At 40.8% G+C, this 27,543-nt stretch overlaps 1 protein-coding gene across 1 annotated transcript in view; it reads right to left on the bottom strand.

Annotated features, from left to right (window-relative positions):
• Nucleotides 1–15,436, bottom strand: part of LOC126242629 (facilitated trehalose transporter Tret1-2 homolog) — a 284,620-nt gene extending 269,184 nt beyond the window's left edge. The window contains exon 1 of the mRNA XM_049948104.1: nt 15,360–15,436. Coding sequence (XP_049804061.1) covers nt 15,360–15,398 — 39 coding nt within the window. The 5' untranslated portion in view covers nt 15,399–15,436. The remainder of the gene's footprint in view (nt 1–15,359) is intronic.
• Nucleotides 15,437–27,543: the final 12,107 nt, after the last annotated feature.

The following is a 27,543-nucleotide window of genomic DNA, read 5'->3' as shown; positions in this document are numbered from 1 at the left end:
GAACTGTCCCCGTAAACGGCTCTCTTTTCTTGGGAAACAGAGGATATTGCTTTACGAAATAACCACGTTCTTCTCTTGTCACTCGTAATTAAAGAGCTTATTTCGAACAAGTTTCCTGTTCACGTAATCGTGAAGTTCTGAAAACACAATATCTTTATTTTAAAGTTATTAAAACAGAAATTCAGAGAATTAAGTGATGTTTTGCAGCTACATATGGTTAAACTGCCCACTCAATTATAAAGATCTCAAGGCCTTCCAAATGCAGAATTACGTTCATATAAACTGGAGTTAGGACATTTTGGGAGACAGGTAAGGTAAATTTCATGTAATGAAGCCGGATAAGAAATTAAAAAAATGTGATAGAGTTTTTATTTGTAACCTACAATACAGCACATACCGTATAAGAGAGGATCTGATGCTCACTCCATCATCGTTAGAAGTCATTTTTCTTCAGCAAAAGTAACGCTGCACGTTACCGCTTTCAGATACATAACTCAGCTAAGATTAATTTAATATCTTTGAACTTCCCTTTTTCACATAAATGGTGCGTGGTTTCTCTATGTGGTATAAGAGATGGTCTTCTCTTCCGTGCCTGTTAAGAACACACTGTCATAGGAATATATATCGTGTTCGAACGTTATGAATTACGCTACCTCAAAGAAAACGATCTATTGACAGACAGCTCGGGTTCAGAAAATATCGTTCTTGTGCAACACAACTAGCTCTTTATTCTCATGAAGTAATGAATGCTGTCAACATAGGATATCATATTGCTTCCATATTTCTCAATTTTCAAAGGGCTTATGTTATCATTCCTAAAAAATGTCTTCTAATCAAATTGCGCGCCTATGGAGTATCGTCCCAGTTGTGCGACTGGATTCGCGATTTTCTGTCAGAAAGGTCACAGTTCGTAGTAAGTGACAGAAAGTCACCGACTAAAACAGAAGTGATTCCTCGCGTTCCCCAATGAGTGTTACAGGCCTTCCGCTGTTCCTAACCTATATAAATGATTGAGGGAACAATCTGATCAGCCCTCTTAGATTTTTAGGTGATGCCGTCACTTGCCGTCTAGCAAAGTCATCAAAAGGTCAAAACCAATTGAAAAATGATTTTGGCAAGATATTTATAAGGTAGGAAAAGTGACAACAAAGTCTAAATAAAAAAAAGTATGAGGTAATCAACTTGAGTAATAAAATAAATCCGTTAAATTTCGTTTACATGATAAATTACACAAATCTAAAGGGTGCGAATTCAACTAAATAAGTAGGGATAACAATTACGAACAATTTAAATTGGAACGGTCAGTAGATATTGTTGCGGGGAAAGCAAACCAAAGTCTAATTTTCATTGCCAGAGCACTTAGAAGATACAACAAACCCACCAAAAAGACTGCCTACACTAGGCATGTCCGTACTCTGGTAGAATATTTCTGTGCAATATGGGATCTTAAAAGTTTCAAAGACTAACATCGCGAAATATGGGAGAGTGTGTCACTTTTTTTTTAATATATGATACGCAAGTTGGAGTGGCAATCATTAAAACAAAGACGTTACTTCGATGCGGCGAGGTCTCTTTCATGAAATTTCAGTCTCCAACTTTCTCCTCCAATGGCGAAAATATTTTATCGACACCCACCTACCTGGGGAGGAATGACCATCGTAATAAAGTAGGAGCAATCAGGCTCGCACGTAAAAGATTTAAGTGTTCGTTTCTCCCGCGCGCTGTTACAAAGTGGAACGAAAGAGAAACAATGTGAAAGTAGTTCAATGAACCCTCTGCTAGGCACTTAAGTATGAATTGCATAGTAGACATGTAGATGTAGACCAGATGTGAGCAGGTGGTTTTGCAATCCACTTTGCCAGTTGTTACCCAAATGCAATTTCACTTCTTCTATACTGTAGGCCATTTTGTAATAAATATGTATCCAAGTAGATTATTTCTAGTCATAGTGAAACCATTCCTCAACAGGAGAAAAATTTTCTAAAATTAAGGTAAACAATTGGCGAAAAATTTGCTCTATTTTCCGTCTACTCCGAACGCACATCAACTAAATCCAGCTAGCGCAAAACTATACACATTAACCTTCACATGCAGAGAGAAAAATGCGGCGTGGTACTTTAATTTATAATATTTGTGGATTCATCGATTTTGTCCCTTACAAACTCAAACTCCATCTCGCTTGAAAGGCATATGGCGCCTACTATTGAGCGGCACGGCAGCTAACTGTAAACAAAGAAGCTCGGCCTCTCCTAGGTTTTTGTCCCACTGGATAGAACTAATCCGTTCGTGTGCAAGGGAACGGAGAGATTAAGAGAGACTGCACGCCGGCTAACGGTATTCGCGTCTTTCTCAAGGCCACGGCGAGAGAAGAGACCGTGTTACATGCGCTTGATACCGTTCGCATTTACACAGAAACGTGTCCAGTTTCTCATTCCCTGTCATCAAACCACACAGGCTTCAGTGTTGACAGAGTAATTCATAACAACGTGACTGTAACCTTTGTTGGACGTCTTTTAAGTAAGAATCACCCACACGATATAGACTGTGAAGTGTGACATTGTGTTATGAACAGCAGACGAATCACTCTACTGTAAATAGTGAAAATCAATAAACATATGACACAGATGCCAGTTTAGTATTAAAGTATCAAACTCACTTTCTGTTTCCTTCTCTGTTAAATTCGGTTTTAGTTATACAAATATTAGATTAAAATTGTAAATTCAGTTCTATTTTTCCATCTGTTGCGAAACGTATCTCCACAGCAATAACTTTACCTTCTGATTTTTAATTGCATGTTACTACTTTTGCGTGACACAGAAATGTAATACTTTCCTACGTAAACAATCATAGCTCATAATTTTTGTATTTTCCATGGACGTATAATAAGGGTAGTTGTCACGATGTCGCAGACTTGAAGCCGACGTCGGCCATGTTAGTTGCCTCAAGCATTAGCTTCTGGTGGAAGTGTTTTGATCAAAAATGCAAGCTTACCTCATTTATAGGTGCACTAATCATTCTGACTACAGTCTAAAGTGTAAAGGAATCACGTTTTATTCGTAAGCAGCCTCGTCTAGCGATTTTTTCTTTTAAATACGCGATTTTTTTTAGCGTGGTTTACTTTTGCTGTAATTTTTTTTCCCTAATTTGACTTCAGATTTCCTATCATACCATCTCGAAAAGTGCTCTGGGTAAACGCTATGAGAAGGAAAGACTGGAAACCGATCACACATAGCGAAATACGTTCCCAGGATTTTCGAGAATGTATCATTGACCGAACATCAGTTTCGTCCGTTCGTATTAGGGAAAACGTTGAATTACGAAAGCACCCTTTTCGCATCAGATACTTCATCTCTTGGTTATTCGAAAAGTATAACTACCGGAAAGAAACTTACATTAACGAGGCGGAATGCGTCATATTACTGGTTCAAACAAGCAATTAAAATTAGAAAAATGTGTTGAAAATGACTTCCTGACGGTGTGTTATTCACGAAAGTACTGTAAGAGTTCCTAATTAAACAACTATTGCTTGCTCACGACAGAAATTAAGAACAGGAAGCAACCGTAAAGAGTAGTCTGCCACTGTTTTGGGGCATCTAACTTGACGGCGCAGACTTCAAAGCAACATTAAGTCTGAAGCCCCACCTCCCCTTATTATACCTCGATGATCGTTTGTATCTTCCATAGAGTAGAAATATCTCTGGAGTGAGCATTGCGTCCTGCACATGTTGCCAACATTAAACTGGAATTGTCACGTGATCTAGAGACGATGTCGATTGTTTAGCGCCAATTCGCGTCCGCCATCAGGTAACGTCACGTCTTGTCACATAACACCAAAACATTCTACAACACCTTTCGAATGGAGGCATTCGCACAGCTCGTCAACGGAACGTCACGTCATTTCACGGTACGTCACGGTTTCTCGGGAAGAAAATTTTGACGGTACCAGTCTGTTAACATCTTAAGTTAACCTATTTTCACCGCGCTCTCATTCTCCATATAATAGTCGATTTTGTACTGTTGTATCTTCATAATCTTTATTTTGTAATAGCGCTTTGTTTTAGTGACAAATTGGAGATGTTCCATGACGACTGGGATATTTTTTCCACTTTCTTACACAACCGAGGTCGTATATCTGAAGGCGAAAAGTTATTTAGGTTTTACGATAACACAACGTCGCTGACACCCACAATGTATATGTATAAGAACATAAGTAGACGAAGCAAATTCCACCATATGACATTTTAAGCAAAAACGTCAGCTTTTATGAAGGAGTAAAATACAGTTGTATATGACGTTATTAATTACGTAAGGAAAAACATAATGGATAAGTTTAACAGGCTTCATTAATTCGTTTGAAGCTTTCTTTGATGTGTACGAATGTACATATTTTCCCTAGCAAATAATTGTCGATGTTTTGAAACGTTGTCTCACTTCTCAGTAATTTACCAAACATAATTGATCGAGAACATAGGTTATAAAGATTGCTGCGGCCATTGACAAATTTTGTCGTTGTTAGCTCCTCAGTTATGATACTATACTCTTAACATTTTATGCATATTAGGGGTGGTGACTCAAAACCCCAATTTCGCCGTTCAGTACTGTGTTAAGCGACTTGACGAGATGTGACATGCTGACGTGAAGCTTCTGTGACGTCATGCTCGTTCATTTTGCTCTTGAAAGCTAAGAGCTCAATTTATTTCAAATATCAGACGTAATCTACTATGGTGCCTGCAAAGTCTATACTAAATCCACAGCACTTAACGAAGGGAATCTGTCTTTACTAGCGATATGACAACATTCAAAATTTATAGGGCAAATGACGGACAAATCTACGGCGTCCCGAGATCACGTGACCATTGTGGCAACGTATGTTGACAACACAAAATCAATTCTGCGCTTCTGAATGCTCACTCCAGAGATATTTCTACTCTATGTAAGTCGCACATTATTTTATCTACGTTTGCGAGTCAGTTGTCACCCAACGATGACCCAAAAAGACGAAAGCCGGTTTGTGATCAAATAAACACAGTTTTCCAGAACGATAGGAAGTGTTTCCTGTTTAATATTGTTATCACGTTCTGCCAAGTACCAACGGAAAATTCAATCAATGAAATAATGTTTAGCGTACTTCGATTTTATATCGTGTAAATTATGATGGCGTCAAAGTTGTGGTACTTTATTACTGTTAGAGTTCTTAAATAGTTCCTGAACACATTTCTTAAATTTTCAAGCGATGCATTTATCTAAACTGCAGCTCTTAGAGGTTATAAATCTGCCTGACAAAAAAACTGAAGCTCGCAGAAGATGAAGATGAAACGAAAAGAAACTTCGGGGATTGACATGTATGTGACGTTACTTCAGCGATTACAAAATCGAGTCAAATTTACAAAGAACTTTGAAGTATGAGCCCACTAATCAGTGTAATGCTGCCTCCCTCTGGCCTGGATGCATGCACTGAATCGTTTGGGGCCGGCCGGGGTGGCCGAGCGGTTAAAGGCGCTACAGTCTTGAACCGCGCGACCGCTGCGGTCGCAGGTTCGAATCCTGCCTCGGGCATGGATGTGTGTGATGTTCTTAGGTTAGTTAGGTTTAAGTAGTTCTAAGTTCTAGGGGACTGATGACCATAGAAGTTAAGTCCCATAGTGCTCAGAGCCATTTGAACCATTTTTGAATCGTTTGGGTAGGGTGTCAAAAGCCCTTGCATCATCTCACGAGGCAAACTGTCCCGCAACTGTTGAAACTACGATATTGCAGAGCCTGTGTTATTCTGATGACGATCAACTGCGGCGACCACAGCCGTTACGAAACACATCAGGCCGGCCAGTGTGGCCACGCGGTTACAGGCGCTTCAGTCTGGAACCGCGCGACCGCTACGGTCGCATGTTCGAATCCTGCCTCGGGCATGGATGTGTGTGATGTCCTTAGGTTAGTTAGGTTTAAGTAGTTCTAAGTTCTAGGGGACTCATGCCCTCAGATGTTAAGTCCCATAGTGCTCAGAGCCATTTGAACCATTTGAAACACATCAGATGAATTCGCAATTGGGAATAATGACTGTTCCTCCGCCCACCTCGGAGCACCTAAACCATTAGGTTTACGATGTGTACGATCCGTTTTATGTAGACGATCGGTGCGGGACCACGATCCATCGGTGAACACAAAGCGACGCCATCTATCAGCAGCTTCTGCTTTCCAGTCAGGGCACCACCCGAAAAGCAGCCGTTTGTGTTGTGGTGTTTGCGGCAGCCTACACGTGGGACAGTGATTCCCTAGTCCGGCTGCTGCTAGTCTTCAACCAGTGGTGCGTAATGAGACACGATATTGCACTGAACGCATCGCTTTGTCTCGTTTGGCGGGCGCAAATGTGAAGGCATTACAATGCGCTTGGTGTACAATATGGCGATGGTCCGACGTGGTCGACCGGAATCTTGAGGACCAGTATGCCTGACCTCAGGGAGCCATGCAGTCCAACATCGGGTCACTGTCACACCCGAATGCCCCACAAATTTGGACATTGCACAATTCAACCAGCTCGTCAAATGTAAACCCACAATGCGGCCCTTTTCAAACTCCGTCTGGTGCTGATAACGCTGTCTCATACGAGTATGCGGCACCTTTGTGTCCTCCACAGTGGTCACTCAACATCTGATGCTGTTCACGCCCAGGTCTGGTAACTACAGTAAACACAAACACACTAATGAGCTCTGGTGGTCTTTTTACATGTCACAGACAAATGGAACTCTAATCATTTACATAACCGCCGATGGTGTATACGAGCGCGAAGTTAAAATTGACATCTGATCATGTCTTCAAATGGTTCAAATGGCACTGAGCACTATGGGACTTAACAGCTGTGGTCATCAGTCCCCTAGAACTTAGAACTACTTAAACCTAACCAACCTAAGGACATCACACACATCCATGCCCGAGGCAGGATTCGAGCCTGCGACCGTAGCAGTCGCGCGGTTCCGGACTGCGCGCCTAGCACCGCGAGACCACCGCGGCCGGCCATGTCTTCTGGGTGCCTTATTTTTATGTCAGTCAACGCATGACAAAATAATACAATATAATCAATCAGTCACCTGAGTTTCTCATGGTGTATAGAATTTTCAAACAACTTAACGGGAATTCAGCCATGTAGTATTTACAGCGACCGCCGATATGTTTATGGAAGACCTCGAGGATCGTGCATTGGAGTCGGCGCCTTTGAAACCCTTCTGTTTCTTCAGAAATGTTGCTGATACTTTTGTTGTTTGGCCTCATGGCAGGGAGAATTTGAATGCCTGAGCTGGCCCATCTTGAAGCTGCATTTCGTCAGAATAGTTATAGTGAAATACAGATTGAACGTGCGTTGCGCTATCGACCAATTGTGCATCGGGTGACTAATGATAATACTGAGTCGACACCGAAGTCTACCACCTTTTTGCGTTATGCAGTGTAACGCCCCAAGGACAGAAAACCCCAATTAACAAACTTTGTGAAAACTTAAAGTAGGGAAGTGAGTCATATTGACAGTGACAACAACTATAGGTGATAAAAAAAATTAATTACACTGATAATATTTTGGTTAACAACTATAACACTTAAATACTGAGAGTAACATACAAAAGAGGAGATAAAAGGAGAGGGTTGTCATGCATTATCTTTTAAACATCTATAGAATAAATTTAAATTCATATGAACAAAGGTTAAATCCAAGGAGGTAATTCGGTGAAAGATAACATTTATCACCGAAGAGAAGGAAATTCAATGCGCCTACAATGCATCTCGGATATGGAAATGTTTAGTTAGTTGCTCTTGAGTCGCTCTAGAGTACTATTGCGATAGTCTTCTGGAAGCAAACGATATTAGACTGTTTCAGTTGTGGAAGTTCGATAGTTCGGGAGAGAAAGACTAAAACCATTCTCACTCATTCGACTGAATAAAGTAATCTTTACCGTTATCAACGCGACGGTGATTTTAATTGAGTGACACTGATTTACTGGACTTAACCTTCGGACTGAAGAACAGTTGCGAACTTGATAGTAATGGATCAGTGACACGAAAACTATTCGCAGTCTTGAGTAGGACACAATAATACAAAGTCATGAAGAAAAACCAATACGCCGTTCAATCCAAAGTTGTTGTCAACGTCACGATTACTGGACTGATGAGAAGTTAATCTCGAATGACATACCGGTGGGTGTGCGTAATAGGGACAAACAATTAATTACAAAAAGATTAATAAACTATTAGTCAAGAGATAAGTCAGATGTGTCGTCTACATGATTCAAGGAATAATATTACGTATGTTCATGCCAGTGCTTGAGTCCTTTAAACATTTTAAGCGACTGTGTGAAGACAAGAATAACAGACAGTGAACAGTGAATAATATAAAAATCAGCGTGTTACAAGGACGTTACTTCAACATATGTGATCTCTGGAGTTACGCTAGAGTAGAAATATCTCTGGAGTGAGCATTCAGAAGCACAGAATTGATTTTGTGTTGTCAACATGCGTTGCCACAATGGTCACGTGATCTCGGGACGCCGTAGATTTGTCCGTCATTTGCCCTATAAATTTTGAATGTTGTCATATCGCTAGTAAAGACAGATTCCCTTCGTTAAGTGCTGTGGATTTAGTATAGACGTTTGGAGGCACCATAGCAGTTTACGTCTGATATTTGAAATAAATTGGGCTCTTAGCTTTCAAGAGCAAAATGAACGAGCATGACGTCACAGAAGCTTCACGTCAGCATGTCACATCTCGTCAAGTCGCTTAACACAGTACTGAACGGCGAAATTGGGGTTTTGAGTCACCACCCCTAATATGCATAAAATGTTAGAGTATAGTATCAGAACTGAGGAGCTAACAACGACAAAATTTGTCAATGGCCGAAGCAAGCTTTATAACCTATGTTCTCGATCAATTATGTTTGGTAAATTACTGAGAAGTGAGACAACGTTTCAAAACATCGACAATTATTTGCTAGGGAAAATATGTACATTCGTACACATCAAAGAAAGCTTCAAACGAATTAATGAAGCCTGTTAGCCGGCCGAAGTGGCCGTGCGGTTAAAGGCGCTGCAGTCTGGAACCGCAAGACCGCTACGGTCGCAGGTTCGAATCCTGCCTCGGGCATGGATGTTTGTGATGTCCTTAGGTTAGTTAGGTTTAACTAGTTCTAAGTTCTAGGGGACTAATGACCTCGGCAGTTGAGTCCCATAGTGCTCAGAGCCATTTTTGAAGCCTGTTAAACTTATCCATTATGTTTTTTCTTACGTAATTAATAACGTCATATACAACTGTATTTTACTCCTTCATTAAAGCTGACTTTTTTGCTTACAATGTCATATGGTGGAATTTGCTTCGTCTACATATACATTGTGGGTGTCAGCTACGTTGTGTTATCGTAAAACCTAAATAACTTTTCGCCTTCAGATATACAACCTCGGTTGTGTAAGAAAGTGGAAAAAATATCCCAGTCGTCATGGAACATCTCCAATTTGTCACTAAAACAAAGCGCTATTATAAAATAAAGATTATGAAGGTACAACAGTACAATATCGACTATTATAAGGAGAATGAGAGCGCGGTGAAAATAGGTTAACTTAAGATGTTAACAGACTGGTACCGTCAAAATTTTCTTCCCGAGAAACCGTGACGTACCGTGAAATGACGTGACGTTCCGTTGACGAGCTGTGCGAATGCCTCCATTCGAAAGGTGTTGTAGAATGTTTTGGTGTTATGTGACAAGACGTGACGTTACCTGATGGCGGACGCGAATTGGCGCTAAACAATCGACGTCGTCCCTAGATCACGTGACAATTCCAGTTTAATGTTGGCAACATGCGCAGGACGCAATGCTCACTCCAGAGATATTTCTACTCTATAGAGTTACGTTGGACCGTTGTTAATAATTTGACATAGCAACGGCATAGAAACGGAATTACGAACAACAGTTATTAATCCTTGCTAAGGATGATGTGAAAAACGACCGTAATGACTGGATTAAGATCCAAGATTTCACTGCTCAACGAAACTAACCGGGCATAAGATAAAAGATAAACAATTGATCAATTAACACAAACTGATAAAGAGTGTTACGGACGAACAATATTATATTTCTTAACTACACGAGGAGCTGTGTTTTACGAGAGTTACAGGTGCTGTTCCACGTCATAGTGGCGGGGACGAACATCATTACGAGCCGCGTCTTCTCCCGACGGGTGCAGAAGGAGGGAAGGGACGTCACAGCAGGAAGCAGTTCCAACAAGATCGGTCGTATTTTACGGAAATACGATGTGAAATGTGTTTTCCGACCTGCATCTAAAATTAGAATGCTTTTGGGTTCTGTTAAGGACGATCTTGGTTTGCGTAAGGCGGGTGTATATCGCATTCCTTGTAGCTGTGGCATGACATACATTGGTCAGACTATCAGGACCGTGGAGGACCGATGTACTGAGCATAAACGGCATAGACGATTACAGCGGCCAAGCAGATCTGATATTGCCGAACATTGTTTGGATATTGGTCATCCTATGTTATATAACAATACCGAGATATCGGCATGCACGTCCAGCTATTGGGACAGTGTTATTAATGGAGCTGTTGAGATTAAATTAGCGAGCAACCTTGTAAAGAGGGATGGAAGTTTTTGTTTAAACTCTGCGTGGACTCCTGCTCTCTTCCTTGTCAAAAAACAGTGGGACAGAGTCTATGTCATCTCGCCTGCTTGTTCGTAGTCTTTCACTATCGACACTTCAGACTTTGGTCATCTTTGGTGGCACTAGTGTTCAGTGAGTGTGTTCTGTGCATAAATTGAAGTAAACCAAACGTCGTCAATCCAAGTGTAGGTTTGAACCCTAGCGTGCTTTAATAGGCACTGTGCTAAATTCCCCTCCGCTTCAAATCACTTCACTCAGCGTGCTATGGATGAACCACTTAAATTGTGGAAAAGGAAGAGATCTTTTGAACACAGAGGTTCTCTGCTATGTGTATAACCTGGGAGTTTAGTCGATACGAGAGTGCTAAGGCGATACGCAGAGATCTTACCCGGGAATCTCTGCAAAGAAGACGCCGTTCTTTTCCCGAAGAGCTACTAGGGAAGTTAACAGGAAAATTTATTCGAGACAGATTGTAAAACAAGCCTCCACCGTACGTCGCACGAAAGGATCAAATAAAAACAAGTGCAGAGGAAAAAATTCAAAACAGACTGAAAGAAGTATTATACCTCCATAGTACGTCGCATGAAAGCTTAACAAAAACAAGATACATAATGGTAGACACATGAAGACGACCGCTTTTCCTGTGGTCTGTACGCGAGAGGTTTAGAAAAGGGGAAGCCCAAGAAAGTGCGGCGTATCCATCACGGACTATGTAGTGAAAAAAAGGAGGAAACATTCAGTTTTTATATTGCGTCATTATAGACGGAAAACAAGCTCTGTTCGACAAGAATGGGGAGAAAAATAGGCCGCTTGCGTTTCAGAGAAAATATCCCAGCGTTCGCTTAAAAGATTTATGGGTAGCACGGTAAACTTAAATCTGAATGGCTGCTCTAGAATGCGAGTCCAGTTGGGCCCACCATCTCGCTCCAATTGTGTACTTGCAGGCAGATGAATCGAAAGCACGGGTACGGTAAACCTTGCGTCTCTCACTTATAGAAAGCATTGCAAGAGAAGGAAGCCACGTTAGGTATTAAAAAAATCTGCTACGATCGTGTCTTGAAACTCCCACTGGTTCTTGCATTGGACTGCCCACGGGAATATAAAAGTTGTACGCGAGGGTGATTGGGATCAAGGGTTTAATGAGTAACACATGACGCACTGGAAATTTCTCTTGTCTTCTCGCCTATAATAATTACATTTCTGCGAAGACAGATAAATGTCGTACGCTAATCATGCCTCTCTCCACAACAGCAAGACGCTGATAACGGCTAATACACTTGAGAAAACGGACCCTTCATTCGCAGGAGATAATGGAATGTGCCTGATATTCTGCCGTTATCATTATAGCCCATTCGTTCCTGGGAACCGGTTGAACAACGGATGACGTGATGTATTGTACTCTGGAAGGTGAAACGCAATCAAAATGACAAGATGAACGACAAAAATTTGTCAACATGGAGGAAGTTCCCATGTTTCTCGGTATTGTGAAATTGTGTGCAGTAAGAACAACTATACGTGAAGCTGTCAAATTCAAATTTCGCACCTTAAAGAAAAATAGAAAAAATGAGCACAGACTTTCTAGAGCGATGAAAATTCAGATTAGATAAGAATGTCGGCAACAAGTCACATTTTTCTGAAAAACATTATTTATTTAAACAGTGAGTAGATTCGATCATTTCCTGCTCATCTCCAAATGATTTACGACCAGTTTTCATGCGTCATGCAGATGGTGCACTCTCCGCTTTCAGCCGTGATATGATGATCTACCAGATGTGAGATCTCTCTCGTCAGAAAATATTGGAATCACAGGTTAAAAATTTATCAACAAATATCAGTGGTTGCTGCCTTTATAATACAACTATTTCAGTAGGTCCACTGTATTCGTCCATCCATCAGGGACAAAATGACTGCAAAACATACGTGTTCAAAGAGTTGTATTACAAGTTAATGCTATGAAAAAACAACAGTTAAATTATTACACGATAATTTTCTTGGAAAATCAAAACTTGTTTACCGGACAGGAACTCTAACCCAATTTGTCTGTACAAGTGCTTGGTTCCAATGGCTCTGAGCACTATGGGACTTAACATCTGTGGTCATCAGTCCCCTAGAACTTAGAACTACTTAAACCTAACTAACCTAAGGACATCACACACATCCATGCCCGAGGCAGGATGCGAACCTGCGACCGTAGCAGTCGCGCGGTTCCGGACTGAGCGCCTAGAACCGCTAGACCACCGCGGCCGGCTGTACGAGTGCTGGCTCGAAACATGGCAAAGAAAACAGCTTTAAATTAAACAGAACGTTTCAACAATGAACATAGATGCCGAAAGCAACAAAGAGTATTTTTTGAACTCCAGCACGTCAACATCTACAAAGTTAGCGGAAATGGCTAAAAGCTAAGAGTATCACGAGTGTAACATATTTTTGTCCAAATAACCGAAACCTTATACTCTGCGCAAAGTAGAATCAATTCGTTAAGAAGTCAGTGCGCTTCCACACAAAGAAAGTACGTATAATTCTGAAGTTTTACAGAATTTGGAATGATCTTTCGAGTCAGCCTTACGTAATATACTGTCGATCTAAAATGGACAAAATGGAACCAAGCATTTTCAGCCATACATAGAATGACGAACTCCGATGGATTTTGTTATGGTTAAAAGTACGTTTTCGTGTGTGCATCTTGTACATATTTATGCATCTGTCCCACTATTAGCTAAATAAAGCAGCACCAATGAAAGAGATACCGGTAATAGCTAGGAGTACGTTTTGCAGTCTAGCATGTGAAATCCTACAAAACTAGCATTAATGGCGGTAGCTACGAGGGAGCTACAACTCATTTTTTCGAAAGGCACTCGAACCCTCAATGTTATGCATAAAAGATGGTTCGAACCCCGGACCAGCACACAGTTCCAATTCGTTAGAAAGTTATTGCAGTTTATATTCCACTGCAAAGAGAAAGTGCCACTCTGAGGAATTACAGTTTTCAGGATTCATCCACAACACCGTACGTAACAGATTGTAGAGTATTCGGGAAACACACGAAACACACTGATACGCATCACGCCCACTACTGGTTAGAAAAGTTTCACCAGTGAAAGATGTCGAAAACGACAAGGACGTTAACATCTAGCAAAATTACAGCAGGAAGGAGAATAGCACAGCACAAAACGGGTTCGAGTCCCGGCCCACTATACAATTTCAACTAGGCAGGAAGTTCTTACAGCTGGAGAGAGAAAGTACAGTTCTCAAGTATTACAGAGCGAAGTTCCGCATTGATCGTACGCAACAGGTCACTCGACAACCAGGGAAAAGTACAACACGCAAGTGGCGCACTCTTTTTCCACATAAATTTTACAGATGAAACATATGAAAAGAACTAGGAAGACTTTTCCGGTTTAGGACGCATAAATCTACAAAACTGATGTCACTGACTGAATACTAACTGGGAGAAGCATGTAAACAATTTCTGTTACAAATGAGAGAAAAGAACTCCAGCACATTACTGAGTCGTCAGATCCTTCTAGCAGTAAAGTCGATAATTTAAAAAAAATTGAAAAAGTTCGATCAAATGTTTTGTGAAATGATTTGCTTAAAAGTAAGAAACAAAATAGATTTGAGAAACATTTGACGCACCTCATTTGCTGTACATGATTTCGAGCATCCTGAAAGATGAGTCAAAAGTTTCTCTAATTTATTTCATTTCTTTCTTCTAGACAAATCATTTCATAAAACATTTAACGGTTTTCTTTATCATTTTTTGTTGCAAGTTTTGTTCAGAAAACATAATCTTCTTGACACCTCATTTGCTTTCCTAGCGTCTGCTGTTCTCGAAATGTCGTACATTTACTACTTGATTCGAAAGAAATAGTTAAATACCCAACGAGTGTAACTAGACCTTGAAGACTTGAACGTTTTGACATTTCATTTACATAGCTAGCAACATCTGTTCGCGAACTTTTTCTTTTCCCTCACATCATTAATTAAGTTTTACTTACTTATCCTAATTACTTCCAAACACTTAAATATTCTTGTCAAAATTAGACCTCACCCTGGTCAATTTGATGCCCCCTTGGTCCATCTCGCATCCTCAGTTTGGGTACGAAAATTCGGAAAAAAACCCACTATGTAATCAATAAAATTTTTCTGGGTTTGTGACCGCATTGTCAATATGTAAAACTAGCGATGTTTCGGTCACTATTGCAAGTGACCTTCTTCAGGGTGTTTTTGTTTACTTTAACAGTAACAGTAATAGTAAACACAAGCACCCTGAAGATCACTTACAATAGTGACCGAAACGTCGCTAGTTTTACGTATTGAAAATGCGGTCACAAACCCAGAAAATTTTTATTGATTTTTGACAATGGCCGCGGAAGCCTACGTTTATATTTAACGCACTGAGTAATTTATAGGGAGTCTTCACTTCCCTCAAACATTTGACCAATAACGAATTATGTGATTTAAGGAGCCACTGAGTAGGAAACCATGCACTGTGACAAAACTGCACTGAACACTCGCGACCACCACAGCTGACGGAGCGACGCGAGTAGTCTCGAGTAGAAACGCAGCCTCGCAGACAGGGTGGCGAGAGCGGCTTTCTCGCCGCCATGCCAGCGCCAGATCGCGGACGCCGACTTCCGCTCGCGAATCGCGGCGCAGCGTGCAGCAGGAGTGGCTGCTGCCCCGGACGGGGCCGCCGGAGAGACAGAGACTGACCTGCTTGAGGTACGCGGCGCTGATCCCGGGCAGCTCCATGGCAACGGGACTGACGAGGCAACAGACCGCCGCTGCCCACTGCACTGCACTGGCGGCGCGCGCCGGCGCACGGTGCTTATATACCGCGCCAGACAGCGCGCAGCTGCCGGCGGCCTCGCAGGCCGGCGTCTGCACGCGGACTCCAGGCTGGCTGCATCTCTCGTCGCCCCACTTCCTAACTCACCTGTTTAGTGTAAAACTTCTCTTTTTTCTTCGGATTGGTGCTGCACATCAAAAAATAATTCAGGCTTCAAAGTAAAAATTTTAGCTATGTAAACTGTATGGACAGCTATGTACTCTATTGGCCATTAAAATTGCTACACCAAGAAGAAATGCAGATGATAAGCGGGTATTCATTGGACAAATATATTATACTACAACTGACATGTGATTACATTTTCACGCAGTTTGGGTGCATAGATCCTGAGAAATCAGTACCCAGAACAACCACCTCTGACCGTAATAACGGCTTTGATACGCCTGGGCATTGAGTCAAACAGAGCTCGGATGGCGTGTACAGGTACAGCTGCCCATGCAGCTTCAACACGATACCACAGTTCATCAAGAGTAGTGACTGGCGTATTGTGACGAGCCAGTTGCTAGGCCACCATTGACCAGTCGTTTTCAGTTGGTGAGACATCAGGAGAACGTGCTGGCCAGGGCAGCAGTCGAACATTTTCTGTATCCAGAAAGGCCCGTACAGGACCTGCAACATGCGGTCCGTCTTTATCCTGCTAAAATGTAGGGTTTCGTAGGAATCGGCAGTCTGGACAGTCTGGACCAACAGTGCCTTAATGAATTCGTGGATAGTATGCCACGACGAATACAGATAAGCATCAATGCAAGAGGACGTGTTATTGGGTATTAGAGGTACTGGTGTGTACAACAATCTGGACGATCACCACTGAAGGTCTCGCTGTATGGTGGTACAACATGCAACGTGTGGTTTCGATGAGCAATAAAAAGGGTAGAAACGGTTTATGTTGATCTCTGGCACTCTTGGAACCGAGGTGATGCAAAACTTTTTTTTATGTGTGTAGAACGGAATATTTAATTAATTGCGTATACAAGCAGATGTCAGCGTTTGCGAGAGGACGTGTAGTTGGGCTCAAAGTAGCCGTTGGAATAATCGGCGAATCACTTGATATATAAATAAGAGCGACGCCACTATTCGACGATGTTGGGAGCAATGAGTGAACCATGGCCTGACACAGCATCAAGAAGGAAGCGGTCGACCTAAAGAGACGACAGAACAGTGGCCGAGCAGTCATCAAAGAAGCGCTCGGAGCGCCAGATTCCTCATTATCATCGAACCTAGGTGGAATCTGTGCTTCAGTGACCACAAGCAGCATTAATTGTGGTGTGTCCTCGACGACACTGTAAACCTTGTACCGTAGGAATAAAGGGAGAGGATGTTGTTTGGTGGGCGGTATCCTCTTTCTGCAACACAATTGCACACATGTGTTAACGGAGTTCTTTATTTACATAGACAGGAAGCTACTTATCTTTAAGAGTCCATGTGTTGTGGCACATGCTCTTTTGTAACAGTCCACGTTAGCCTCACTGCTGGCGAAGTACAATTCCCGCTATGGGACAAATGACAGACACCAAACTGGAGTGTGAGATGGTGCATCAGTGATTGAGCTAGTGAATGAGACTGAGCTAGTGACTGAGGCTGCGCTAGTTAATGAGTCCCTCGGTCAGCGGCGGAGATCTAAATACTTGCAGTCGAGAGGGCGTTGGCGGCGTGTTTCTTGCGAGTCTCTCTGTGACCTCTCTCCTGATAGGCGCACTTGATTGAGGGAGTGCTATCGATCTTATTGCTACATCTTTGCCGACTGGTGTACTGGCGACATCTTACGTCAGCACAGATTGGCGGCTCACAGAAAGGGAGCTGAGCTTATGACATTTATTGTGCCCACTACCAGAGACATCTTTACACTAACAAGGCCGTTTGCAGTGGTGTTGGGCACATTCAGCCTGAAATCTCATTCACTTCAGTGATGAGTCCAGCTTCGAATTGAGCGGCGATGACCAGCGGAGAATTGTCTGGAGACGTCCTGGATAGTGGTGGGATACCAGCCTGACTATTTCCCGCCACATGTCCTGACAACCAGGAGCGATGGACTGGGGTGTCATTTCATTTCATAGAAGAACCCCTTTGGTTGTCATCTGCGACACCCTTACAGCACAGCAGTACATCGACGATATTCTACTTCCCATTTAGTTGCCCTTCATGGTATGACTGTCACCATCCTCTTATAAACCAAAATCGATTTATTAATTTTGAAGCAAGTTTAAATTCGTGCGGCTGGTCACATTTTCACAGCACTTGGCGCGCTGGGATAGTGAACACTTCAGAGAGAGGCAGCAACGGTAGAATCTGAATGAACAGTTTTCGTAATACTCATCTTTTATTGTCCTATTGAAGTTTTAGGCTCGTAGTCCATTCTGAAATGCAACTTTTTATAGTGGACTAGAGGATACTTGTTTTCGTTTGCTTTAAATAATATGAACACTGGTGGAGTTTCTGTTGTTGGATAGATATATTTTTAGTCATTTCACTTCACAATACAAATTTACATCAAATACCGTGCTAACACAATAAACACATAACTTGTACTCCACACTCGCACTCCCAACACATACTCCAAACCCGTACTGAACAAGAGAAAGATTTACCTATAACAGCATGTAGCAAAGAAAATGCTATCATATATCGATCTATTGGTGCAAAATCATCTTTGAAACATAGATCACAAAAATAAAGAATAAAAATTATTATTATTGTTTATCTTTTTAATTACATATACTGTTTATATATGTTGACGTTTATACACTTTGATGTAGCTCTATAGTAGAGGACTTCTGGGTTCTGAGCCTTCAACTTGGGAATCAGTCATTTTATACGATTCAAGATCGGTTAGTACAGTTATCTCACTATAACCAGTTTCATTACAATGGCAAGTCATCGTAGGCTTACATTTCAGCAAGATAATGTCCGCGTCGGCACGGCGAGAGTTTCTATTACTTGTCTTCGTGTTTGCCAAACCCTACCTCGGACAGCAACGTGGTCGGATCTTTCCCCAATCGGGAACGTTTGGAGCATTATGGGCAGGGTCCTCCAAGCAGATCCGGATTTTGACGCTCTAACGAGTCAATTGGACAGAATTTGGCACGGTACCCCTCAGGAGGACATCCAATAACTCTGTCAAGCAATGCGAAGCAGAATAACAGCTTTCATAAGGGCCAGAGGCCACATTACTGACTTGGTCAGTTTGTGAAACTCATTTTAATAAATCACCTAATTTTTCTGAAATTGTAATTATTGTTTGTCTGTATACATGTACAGCCCATCAACGTGTTTTTCGTCCCATTCTGACAATCCCTTCGTGGTACGTCGTTTTCATTTAGTCCTGCAGTGTACATGCATACATTTTTATAATGTGTATGGATTTATCAGCTCCCAAGTACACTATCTGATCAAAAGCAGAACTGAGGACTAGGTGACACGAAAGGCGGACTCGCGGGTATAGGAGAAGAAATAACGCTAGAACGTATCGCTCAGGACAGTTCAGTGACTGTGAACGTGCATTAGTCATTGGCAGTTGCCCGAGTAACATATCCATCAGGGACATCTGCCCAAATGATGTAATGTGATTGTGAAGTGGAAACGCGAACGAACAATCACAGCCAAAACAAGACCGGACGGACCTCATGTAGTGACGGACAGGGATCATTGAGCACTATGGAGGGAGGGTATTAAAAATCGCATGAAATCAGCGGTAATTGTCACTCAGGAGTTCGAAAAAGCTACCACCAATCCAGCTAGCACAATGACTGTGCAGGGAGAGTTTTAAAAATGGGGTACAATCAGACCCGTCGCTAAGGCATGTAAGTCCTACAGCGAATTCAAGGTGAGACTGCGGAGGGGTGAAGGAGGGGGTGGAGGAGCAAAAACCGAAAAACTTGCTTTAACACATTTTCTTTGTTGTCAAAATTAAACACAAATTTAAATAAAATCATCGATTATCTCGTTTTTAACACGTAGAAGCACGGAACATAGCAATAGTTCGTTGGTTGGTTGATTTGGGGGAGTGGACCAACCAGCGAGGTCATCGGTCCCATATGATTAGGGAAGGATGTCAAAGGAAATCGGCCGTACCTTTTCAAAGGAACCATCCTGGCATTTATCTGAAACGACTTAGGGAAATCGGAAAACCTAAATCAGGATGGCCAGACGCGGTTTGAATCGTTGTCCTCCCGAATGAGTGTGCTATCCACTGCGCCACCTTGCTCGGTAGCAACAGTTATGTACAATATATGGCTAACAGCAAGTTAAACAAAACAGACAGAAACTCTGCTATTATTTTCGGCTATCTTAGCGCCTACCTTAACGCCATAAAACACTTTAGTTGCATCCCTGTAGAACTCTTACCAATATCAATAGCCACAACTTAAGTTCCAAAAAGATTATGGCGAACACAAGAACAGATACAGTATGTAAAATATTTGGCAGTCAGCAAATTAAACCTTAACAGACGGAAACTACGACTTGCGTATGCTTACAAATAAGGAACTCTGAATGCCTTGCCACAAGTAAACTCTCTTTCTTCTTCAGCTGAAGCGTCTCGTCGATTTCGATTGTAAGAACAGCGAGACTGTTGTAAGAGGTCCATGACTAACGAATTTATTGCTAGCGCACCCGAGCAGAAGTAACTTCGATGGATTTCTCACGTGCTGCCTGCGATATGTAAGCTACAATAGAATCGCAGACCAGAGAGCAGTGTCAGCAGCAGTAGTGGTAGTAGCCACAGAACACCAATATAGTAGAAGTGCAAAGCCCACGTTATTATCCGGAAACACAGAACGACACCAGCGCTACTTGTGGCCTGGCTGTGAACTTCAATACGAAAAAATATGGCGCGAAAATCTCTTATGTTTATTTCTAAATACGCGAATTAGATGACAATATTTTTCATTTAATCTTTGAATGTGGGCCGCATAGTGCAGTAACAAAGGTTTTTGTGACCTTGCAAAGTAATATATAAAACAAATCTCAATCAAAAACAAACATTAACTACTCGTAGCTGCAGTTTACATTGTGAAAATTTTCGTAAATTACGTCACCTTTTGACTGTGAAATTTTTTTGTAAAACTCAATATTGCGATTTTGGTCATGTGGCCATTATCGTGTGGAAATAAATGAGCTTTAGCACATGTCAGACTAAAAAATCATCTGACATTGCATGCATATATAAATGATATTTAGGTTTCCACATATCCTAAAGCATATTATGTCCACTCGCATGATCGAAAGTGGAATAGTAGGTTACACAAATAAATAACTGCACAGCTAAAGGATAACCAAGAAGTCATTTACAAAAAAAATCTGTGCTACAAACCAAGAATGTACTGTAAAGTCTACAAAATCCGCTTTATTATGTTTTCTGTTGATTGTTATTTATGGATATTCAGTCATCTGAAATTGAACTTCTGCACAGTTCAAATAAATTTATGAAACACACAAAATACTACTTTACATCAACTGGAAAACAAATTGGAAGCAGAGCAGGTAGACACTCCACGAATGCGGCCAAAATATTTTTGCCAATGAGACATACAAAGAAAATGAACTGCACTACATAATATTTTTTTTTCTTTTTTCCCCAACTTGAAGTTATTTTGGCAACACCCATCATGTTTAAACAATGAAAGAAGACGCTGGTACAACATTTATTTTTAACATTTTTATTTATTTACTTCCTCTTTGAAAACTTTGTTTGGTACACTACTGCAAATTAACACAAATTCCCCTTGACAGCACTTTATTCATTATACTTTTAGAGTCCCATCATCACATCTAGAAAGTGTTAAGTTATGTTCCTGCTGAATAACCAGATTTTGTGATAACAAATCAAAGGCATGATTTTGATACAAGAACATGTAATTCTCTCCTTTTAACACAACATTTGTATAGGTATAGGGAGCTTATACTAATTGTACACATAATAAAAACTGAAATAAGTCTTACCATGATTTGAACTTCTTTTTAAGTTGTTGCATACACAATTTCCTCTTGTTTGTAAATTTCTTTTCTTTCACATATTTGTGTATTATAAATAGAATACTTGTCTTCAGAAGTCTCTCTTCAATGTCATGTTTATTACAAATTGTTGTATGAGACAGATGAAATGTTTTTTTTAAAATTATCATCTAGTCTTGTTGTGTGACCATAACTATTTAGATACTCATATAGCTGATCATGGAGTGCCCTTAGGAAAATGATGACACTCTCACTTGCATATTTCAAATGAGAATGCTCCTCACTATTCTCTTTAAATGAGGTAAACAAATGATTTTCTGTCACAACAGAGGAGTAGAGACTGGTATTACATGTTTCACAAACATCTGGTACATCTATGGCTTTTAGTACATAGCCTGCTACATAGGCTAAGGCTTGTTGATCTTCTACAGACTCGATGATACCATCTGAGTAAGAATAAATTTGCTCAGGTGTATCAGTGTCATTCATCTCACATTCACTTAAATGTTCACTCCTACCACTAGCTGCCAAAAAGTGACACAAACTGCTCAAGGGAGTGTAATCATCATTTTCACAGTTACTTACACTCATGGGTTTGAAAGGCAAAGTCATATGATTGACAACACAAGTCTTCAGAGCTTGTACAAACTGAAAACAAGTTGGGTTTCTAGTAGCAATACCATGTTGTCTTATACAACAAAAGAAATTTTCTAAAGCATCTTGATTGAATGCCTTTAAATTTAAGTACTTAAAGCCAACCACTTTCAACGTCTTCCACAAGAAAATAATAGACTGTAATGTAATCTGCCAACCTTTTATGAAGCTAAACATATTAGTCTTGTTTCTTCCTGTTTTTAAATCTATTATTTGCCAGCTGCCTGTTTCCCCCAATATGCTATACCACATTTCTAAATGTGGCGAATTTTATGATAAAGCACACCTTAATTGTTATCCATCCCTGGGATATTGCTCATTACTGTTGAGTGAATCAAACAGATTATCTACCTTTTCCACAAACTCAGCTGTGTGTATAGCTTCAGATGGTAATGTGTGAGTGGAAATGTTTCAATTGCAGCTGCAACAGTATGGGTCATTTGTGCAGCAGCAACTTTTACCTTCATTTTGACATGGGAATCAGAAAAGTTAAAGTGTTGTGCTTGTAATTTGGGTAGAGTTTTGAACCGTTTTTTTATCCAAAAAGAACAATGTACTGATGTACTCAAACTTTGCTGCTTTGTGAGGTTCAAATTGAATTTTATTATCTATCAAAGCATTTCTAGTGTTTTTGAGCAGATGTGGTACATCATAAATGGTAACAATTGGTTGACTGTTTACAACAAAATGAAATATACTGGGCTTCAACAAATTTGCTTCACACAGTTGTTTAAGGGCCTTTTGGTTTGTTGCATTCTGGTCACATACAGTACAAACCACTTTGAACCCAATATTTTGAAGTTCACTTATGATGTGAACAATGAGTGACTTCAAATGGGTGTAGTGGAAAGTGGTTGCGGTAAAGTAATATGCTAGAACTTGTTTCCAAGTTCTGTGAATGCCTTTCAGCATAAAAACCAATGCTTGACTAGCAGCTACTGGTGAACGTCCTAAATGACCCAAGTCCTGATACCCATAGATTAGCTGTTTGTGTGCATCATAGTACATACCATCATCCAGAGACATTTCATCACAAAGTAGAGCACAATAATTGTCATTTTCATGCATATTACTTCCCATGCTAAAAAGTTTAATAAAGCTGGATTAAGTCCTGTATCAAATGGTATGTGGGAAAGCACTCCCTTGAGCAGCCTGACAGATGGAAGGGAGAAGTATGCGGCCAAATATCTGTTCAACCGGGGACTACACTTATAAATGGATAAAGCAAATGCCTTATCTTGTATAGACCACCATACTGCTGTGGGCTGCTTATTGGCATTCCTTAACTGACTATTAATAAAAGTTTTAGTCACATCATTCAACTCTTCTTCAATTAACTGAAATTTCCTGTCATCATACAACTCTTTTAGAAATTTCAATTCATTCCTCTCATTCTGTAGCTGTTTTTTCAATTTACACACTCTGGAAACTTTAATTCTATGCGGTTTATACATTTTGTGTTTTCTTGGAGTTAAATCACATTTAGAAACGCCAGATCCCATTACACCTGGACTACTTTCAACATCATAAACTGGTGAGGATAAAAAGCTGTACTCGCCATCATCTGTGCCCTGTAAAGGGGGACTGCTTCATTGTATTACTGTAGAATTTGCATTATGACCTGTCTCATGCCCACTTATATTTGCACCTGATGTGGTGAAACCACCGCCACCACCACCACCAGTGTAACACAGATGGGTGGGGGGAGGGTGATACAACATCAATTCCATGTGCTTTGGAATAACACCAGGATTTAGCCTGTGTCTAGTAAAGTTCACAAAATCTGCTTCATACAAATGATCCTCACGCACATAATAATTACTACATTTGACACCTTCATCTATATTACAGATCAATTTCCACTTCTTTAAAGTCTCAATTTTTGATGCAGTTGGAAATTTATAGCAATGTTTATTCTTGTGTTTGGAATTTGTTTTTACAAAGTAACTACTCCTACATCCGGGAAACTTGCACGAGTATTTCCCACTGGATTCTTCTCTTCCTGCATGATCCATCCTCATGTGTCTGAAATGTTATTCAAACCAAAAATTAGGAACGAGAAAAAAGATCAGGTACGGTTTACATTGATTAATGTTAAAGAAAACTCAATGTGAAATTAATTTCACTATCAAAAATCATGTTAGATTATGTCTAAATGCAGCTGTTCCTGTACTGAAGTATTCATAACTGTTATCATGGCTTGTAATCTGATGTGGTATTGCTACAAAATAGTGAAAAAACAAAACAAGATAAATTATCATTTCTACTATGGATATTGTTGTTGTTGTTGTGGTCTTCAGTCCTGAGACTGGTTTGATGCAGCTCTCCATGCTACTCTATCCTGTGCAAGCTTCTTCATCTCCCAGTACCTACTGCAACCTACATCCTTCTGAATCCGCTTAGTGTATTGATCTCTTGCTCTCCCTCTACGATTTTTACCCTCCACGCTGCCCTCCAATGCTAAATTTGTGATCCCTTGATGCCTCAATACATGTCCTACCAACCGATCCCTTCTTCTAGTCAAGTTGTGCCACAAACTTCTCTTCTCCCCAATCCTATTCAATACCTCCTCATTAGTTACGTGATCTACCCACCTCATCTTCAGCATTCTTCTATAGCACCACATTTCGAAAGCTTCTATTCTCTTCTTGTCCAAACTGGTTATCGTCCATGTTTCACTTCCATACATGGCTACACTCCATACAAATACTTTCAGAAACGACTTCCTGACACTTAAATCTATACTCGATGTTAACAAATTTCTCTTCTTCAGAAACGATTTTAACTAGTTCTAAGTTCTAGGGGACTAATGACCTCAGCAGTTGAGTCCCATAGTGCTCAGAGCCATTTGTCTCTGACAGAATTACAATGTCATCGGCGAACCTCAAAGTTTTTACTTCTTCTCCATGAATTTTAATACCTACTCCGAATTTTTCTTTTGTTTCCTTTACTGCTTGCTCAATATACAGATTGAATAACATCGGGGAGAGGCTACAACCCTGTCTCACTCCTTTCCCAACCACTGCTTCCCTTTCATGTCCCTCGACTCTTATAACTGCCATCTGGTTTCTGTACAAATTGTAAATATCCTTTCGCTCCCTGTATTTTACTCCTGCCACCTTCAGAATTTGAAAGAGAGTATTCCAGTTAAAGTTGTCAAAAGCTTTCTCTAAGTCTACAAATGCTAGAAACGTAGGTTTGCCTTTTCTTAATCTTTCTTCTAAGATAAGTCGTAAGGTTAGTATTGCCTCACGTGTTCCAACATTTCTACGGAATCCAAACTGATCTTCCCCGAGGTCCGCATCTACCAGTTTTTCCATTCGTCTGTAAAGAATTCGCGTTAGTATTTTGCAGCTGTGACTTATTAAACTGATAGTTCGGTAATTTTCACATCTGTCAACACCTGCTTTCTTTGGGATTGCAATTATTACATTCTTCTTGAAGTCTGTGGGTATTTCGCCTGTCTCATACATCTTGCTCACCAGATGGTAGAGTTTTGTCATGACTGGCGCTCCCAAGGCCATCAGTAGTTCTAATGGAATGTTGTCTACTCCCGGGGCCTTGTTTCGACTCAGGTCTTTCAGTGCTCTGTCAAACTCTTCACGCAGTATCTTATCTCGCATTTCATCTTCATCTACATCCTCTTCCATTTCCATAATATTGTCCTCAAGTACATCGCCCTTGTATAAACCCTCTAGATACTCCTTCCACCTTTCTGCCTTCCCTTCTTTGCTTAGAACTGGGTTTCCATCTGAGCTCTTGATATTCATACAAGTGGTTCTCTTCTCTCCAAAGGTCTCTTTAATTTTCCTGTAGGCAGTATCTATCTTACCCCTAGTGAGACAAGCCTCTACATCCTTACATTTGTCCTCTAGCCATCCCTGCTTAGCCATTTTGCACTTTCTGTCGATCTCATTTTTGAGACGTTTGTATTCCTTTTTGCCTGCTTCATTTACTGCATTTTTATATTTTCTCCTTTCATCAATTAAATTCAATATTTCTTCTGTTACCCAAGGATTTCTATTAGCCCTCGTCTTTTTACCTACTTGATCCTCTGCTGCCTTCACTACTTCATCCCTCAGAGCTACCCATTCTTCTTCTACTGTATTTCTTTCCCCCATTCCTGTCAATTGTTCCCTTATGCTCTCCCTGAAACTCTCTACAACCTCTGGTTCTTTCAGTTTATCCAGGTCCCATCTCTTTAAATTCCCACCTTTTTGCAGTTTCTTCAGTTTCAATCTGCAGTTCATAACCAATAGATTGTGGTCAGAATCCACATCTGCCCCTGGAAATGTCTTACAATTTAAAACCTGGTTCCTAAATCTCTGTCTTACCATTATACAATCTATCTGATACCTATTAGTATCTCCAGGATTCTTCCAGGTATACAACCTTCTTTTATGATTCTTGAACCAAGTGTTAGCTATCATTAAGTTATGCTCTGTGCAAAATTCTACAAGGCGGCTTCCTCTTTCATTTCTTCCCCCCAATCCATATTCACCTACTATGTTTCCTTCTCTCCCTTTTCCTACTGACGAATTCCAGTCACCCATGACTATTAAATTTTCGTCTCCCTTCACTACCTGAATAATTTCTTTTATCTCGTCATACATTTCATCAATTTCTTCATCATCTGCAGAGCTAGTTGGCATATAAACTTGTAGTACTGTAGTAGGCGTGGGCTTTGTGTCTATCTTGGCCACAATAATGCGTTCACTATGCTGTTTGTAGTAGCTAACCCGCACTCCTATTTTTTTATTCATTATTAAACCTACTCCTGCATTACCCCTATTTGATTTTGTATTTATAACCCTGTAATCACCTGACCAAAAGTCTTGTTCCTCCTGCCACCGAACTTCACTAATTCCCACTATATCTAACTTTCACCTATCCATTTCCCTTTTTAAATTTTCTAACCTACCTGCCCGATTAAGGGATCTGACATTCCACGCTCCGATCCGTAGAACGCCAGTTTTGTTTCTCCTGATAACGACGTCCTCTTGAGTAGTCCCCGCCCGGAGATCCGGAATATTTTACCCAAGAGGACGCCATCATCATTTAATCATACAGTAAAGCTGCATGTCCTCGGGAAAAATTACGGCTGTAGTTTCCCCTTGCTTTCAGCCGTTCGCAGTACCAGCACAGCAAGGCCGTTTTGGTTAATGTTACAAGGCCAGATCAATCAATCATCCAGACTGTTGCCCCTGCAACTACTGAAAAGGCTGCTGCCCCTCTTCAGGAACCACATGTTTGTCTGGCCTCTCAGCAGATACCCCTCCATTGTGGTTGCACCTACGGTACGGCCATCTGTATCGCTGAGGCATGCAAGCCTATGGATATGCACATCACTATTTATAACTGCGTGAGCGTAGTTGCACTATATTCAACACTACTTCGTTATACAGTGCTATCTGACAGTAGAAACACTGCTTATTGTACCATTTC

Source organism: Schistocerca nitens, chromosome 1, assembly GCF_023898315.1.
Source record: "Schistocerca nitens isolate TAMUIC-IGC-003100 chromosome 1, iqSchNite1.1, whole genome shotgun sequence".
Taxonomy (NCBI): Eukaryota; Metazoa; Arthropoda; class Insecta; order Orthoptera; family Acrididae; genus Schistocerca; species Schistocerca nitens.
Note: the sequence above shows the minus strand (reverse complement) of the source record. Positions and strands in the feature narration are given on the sequence as shown.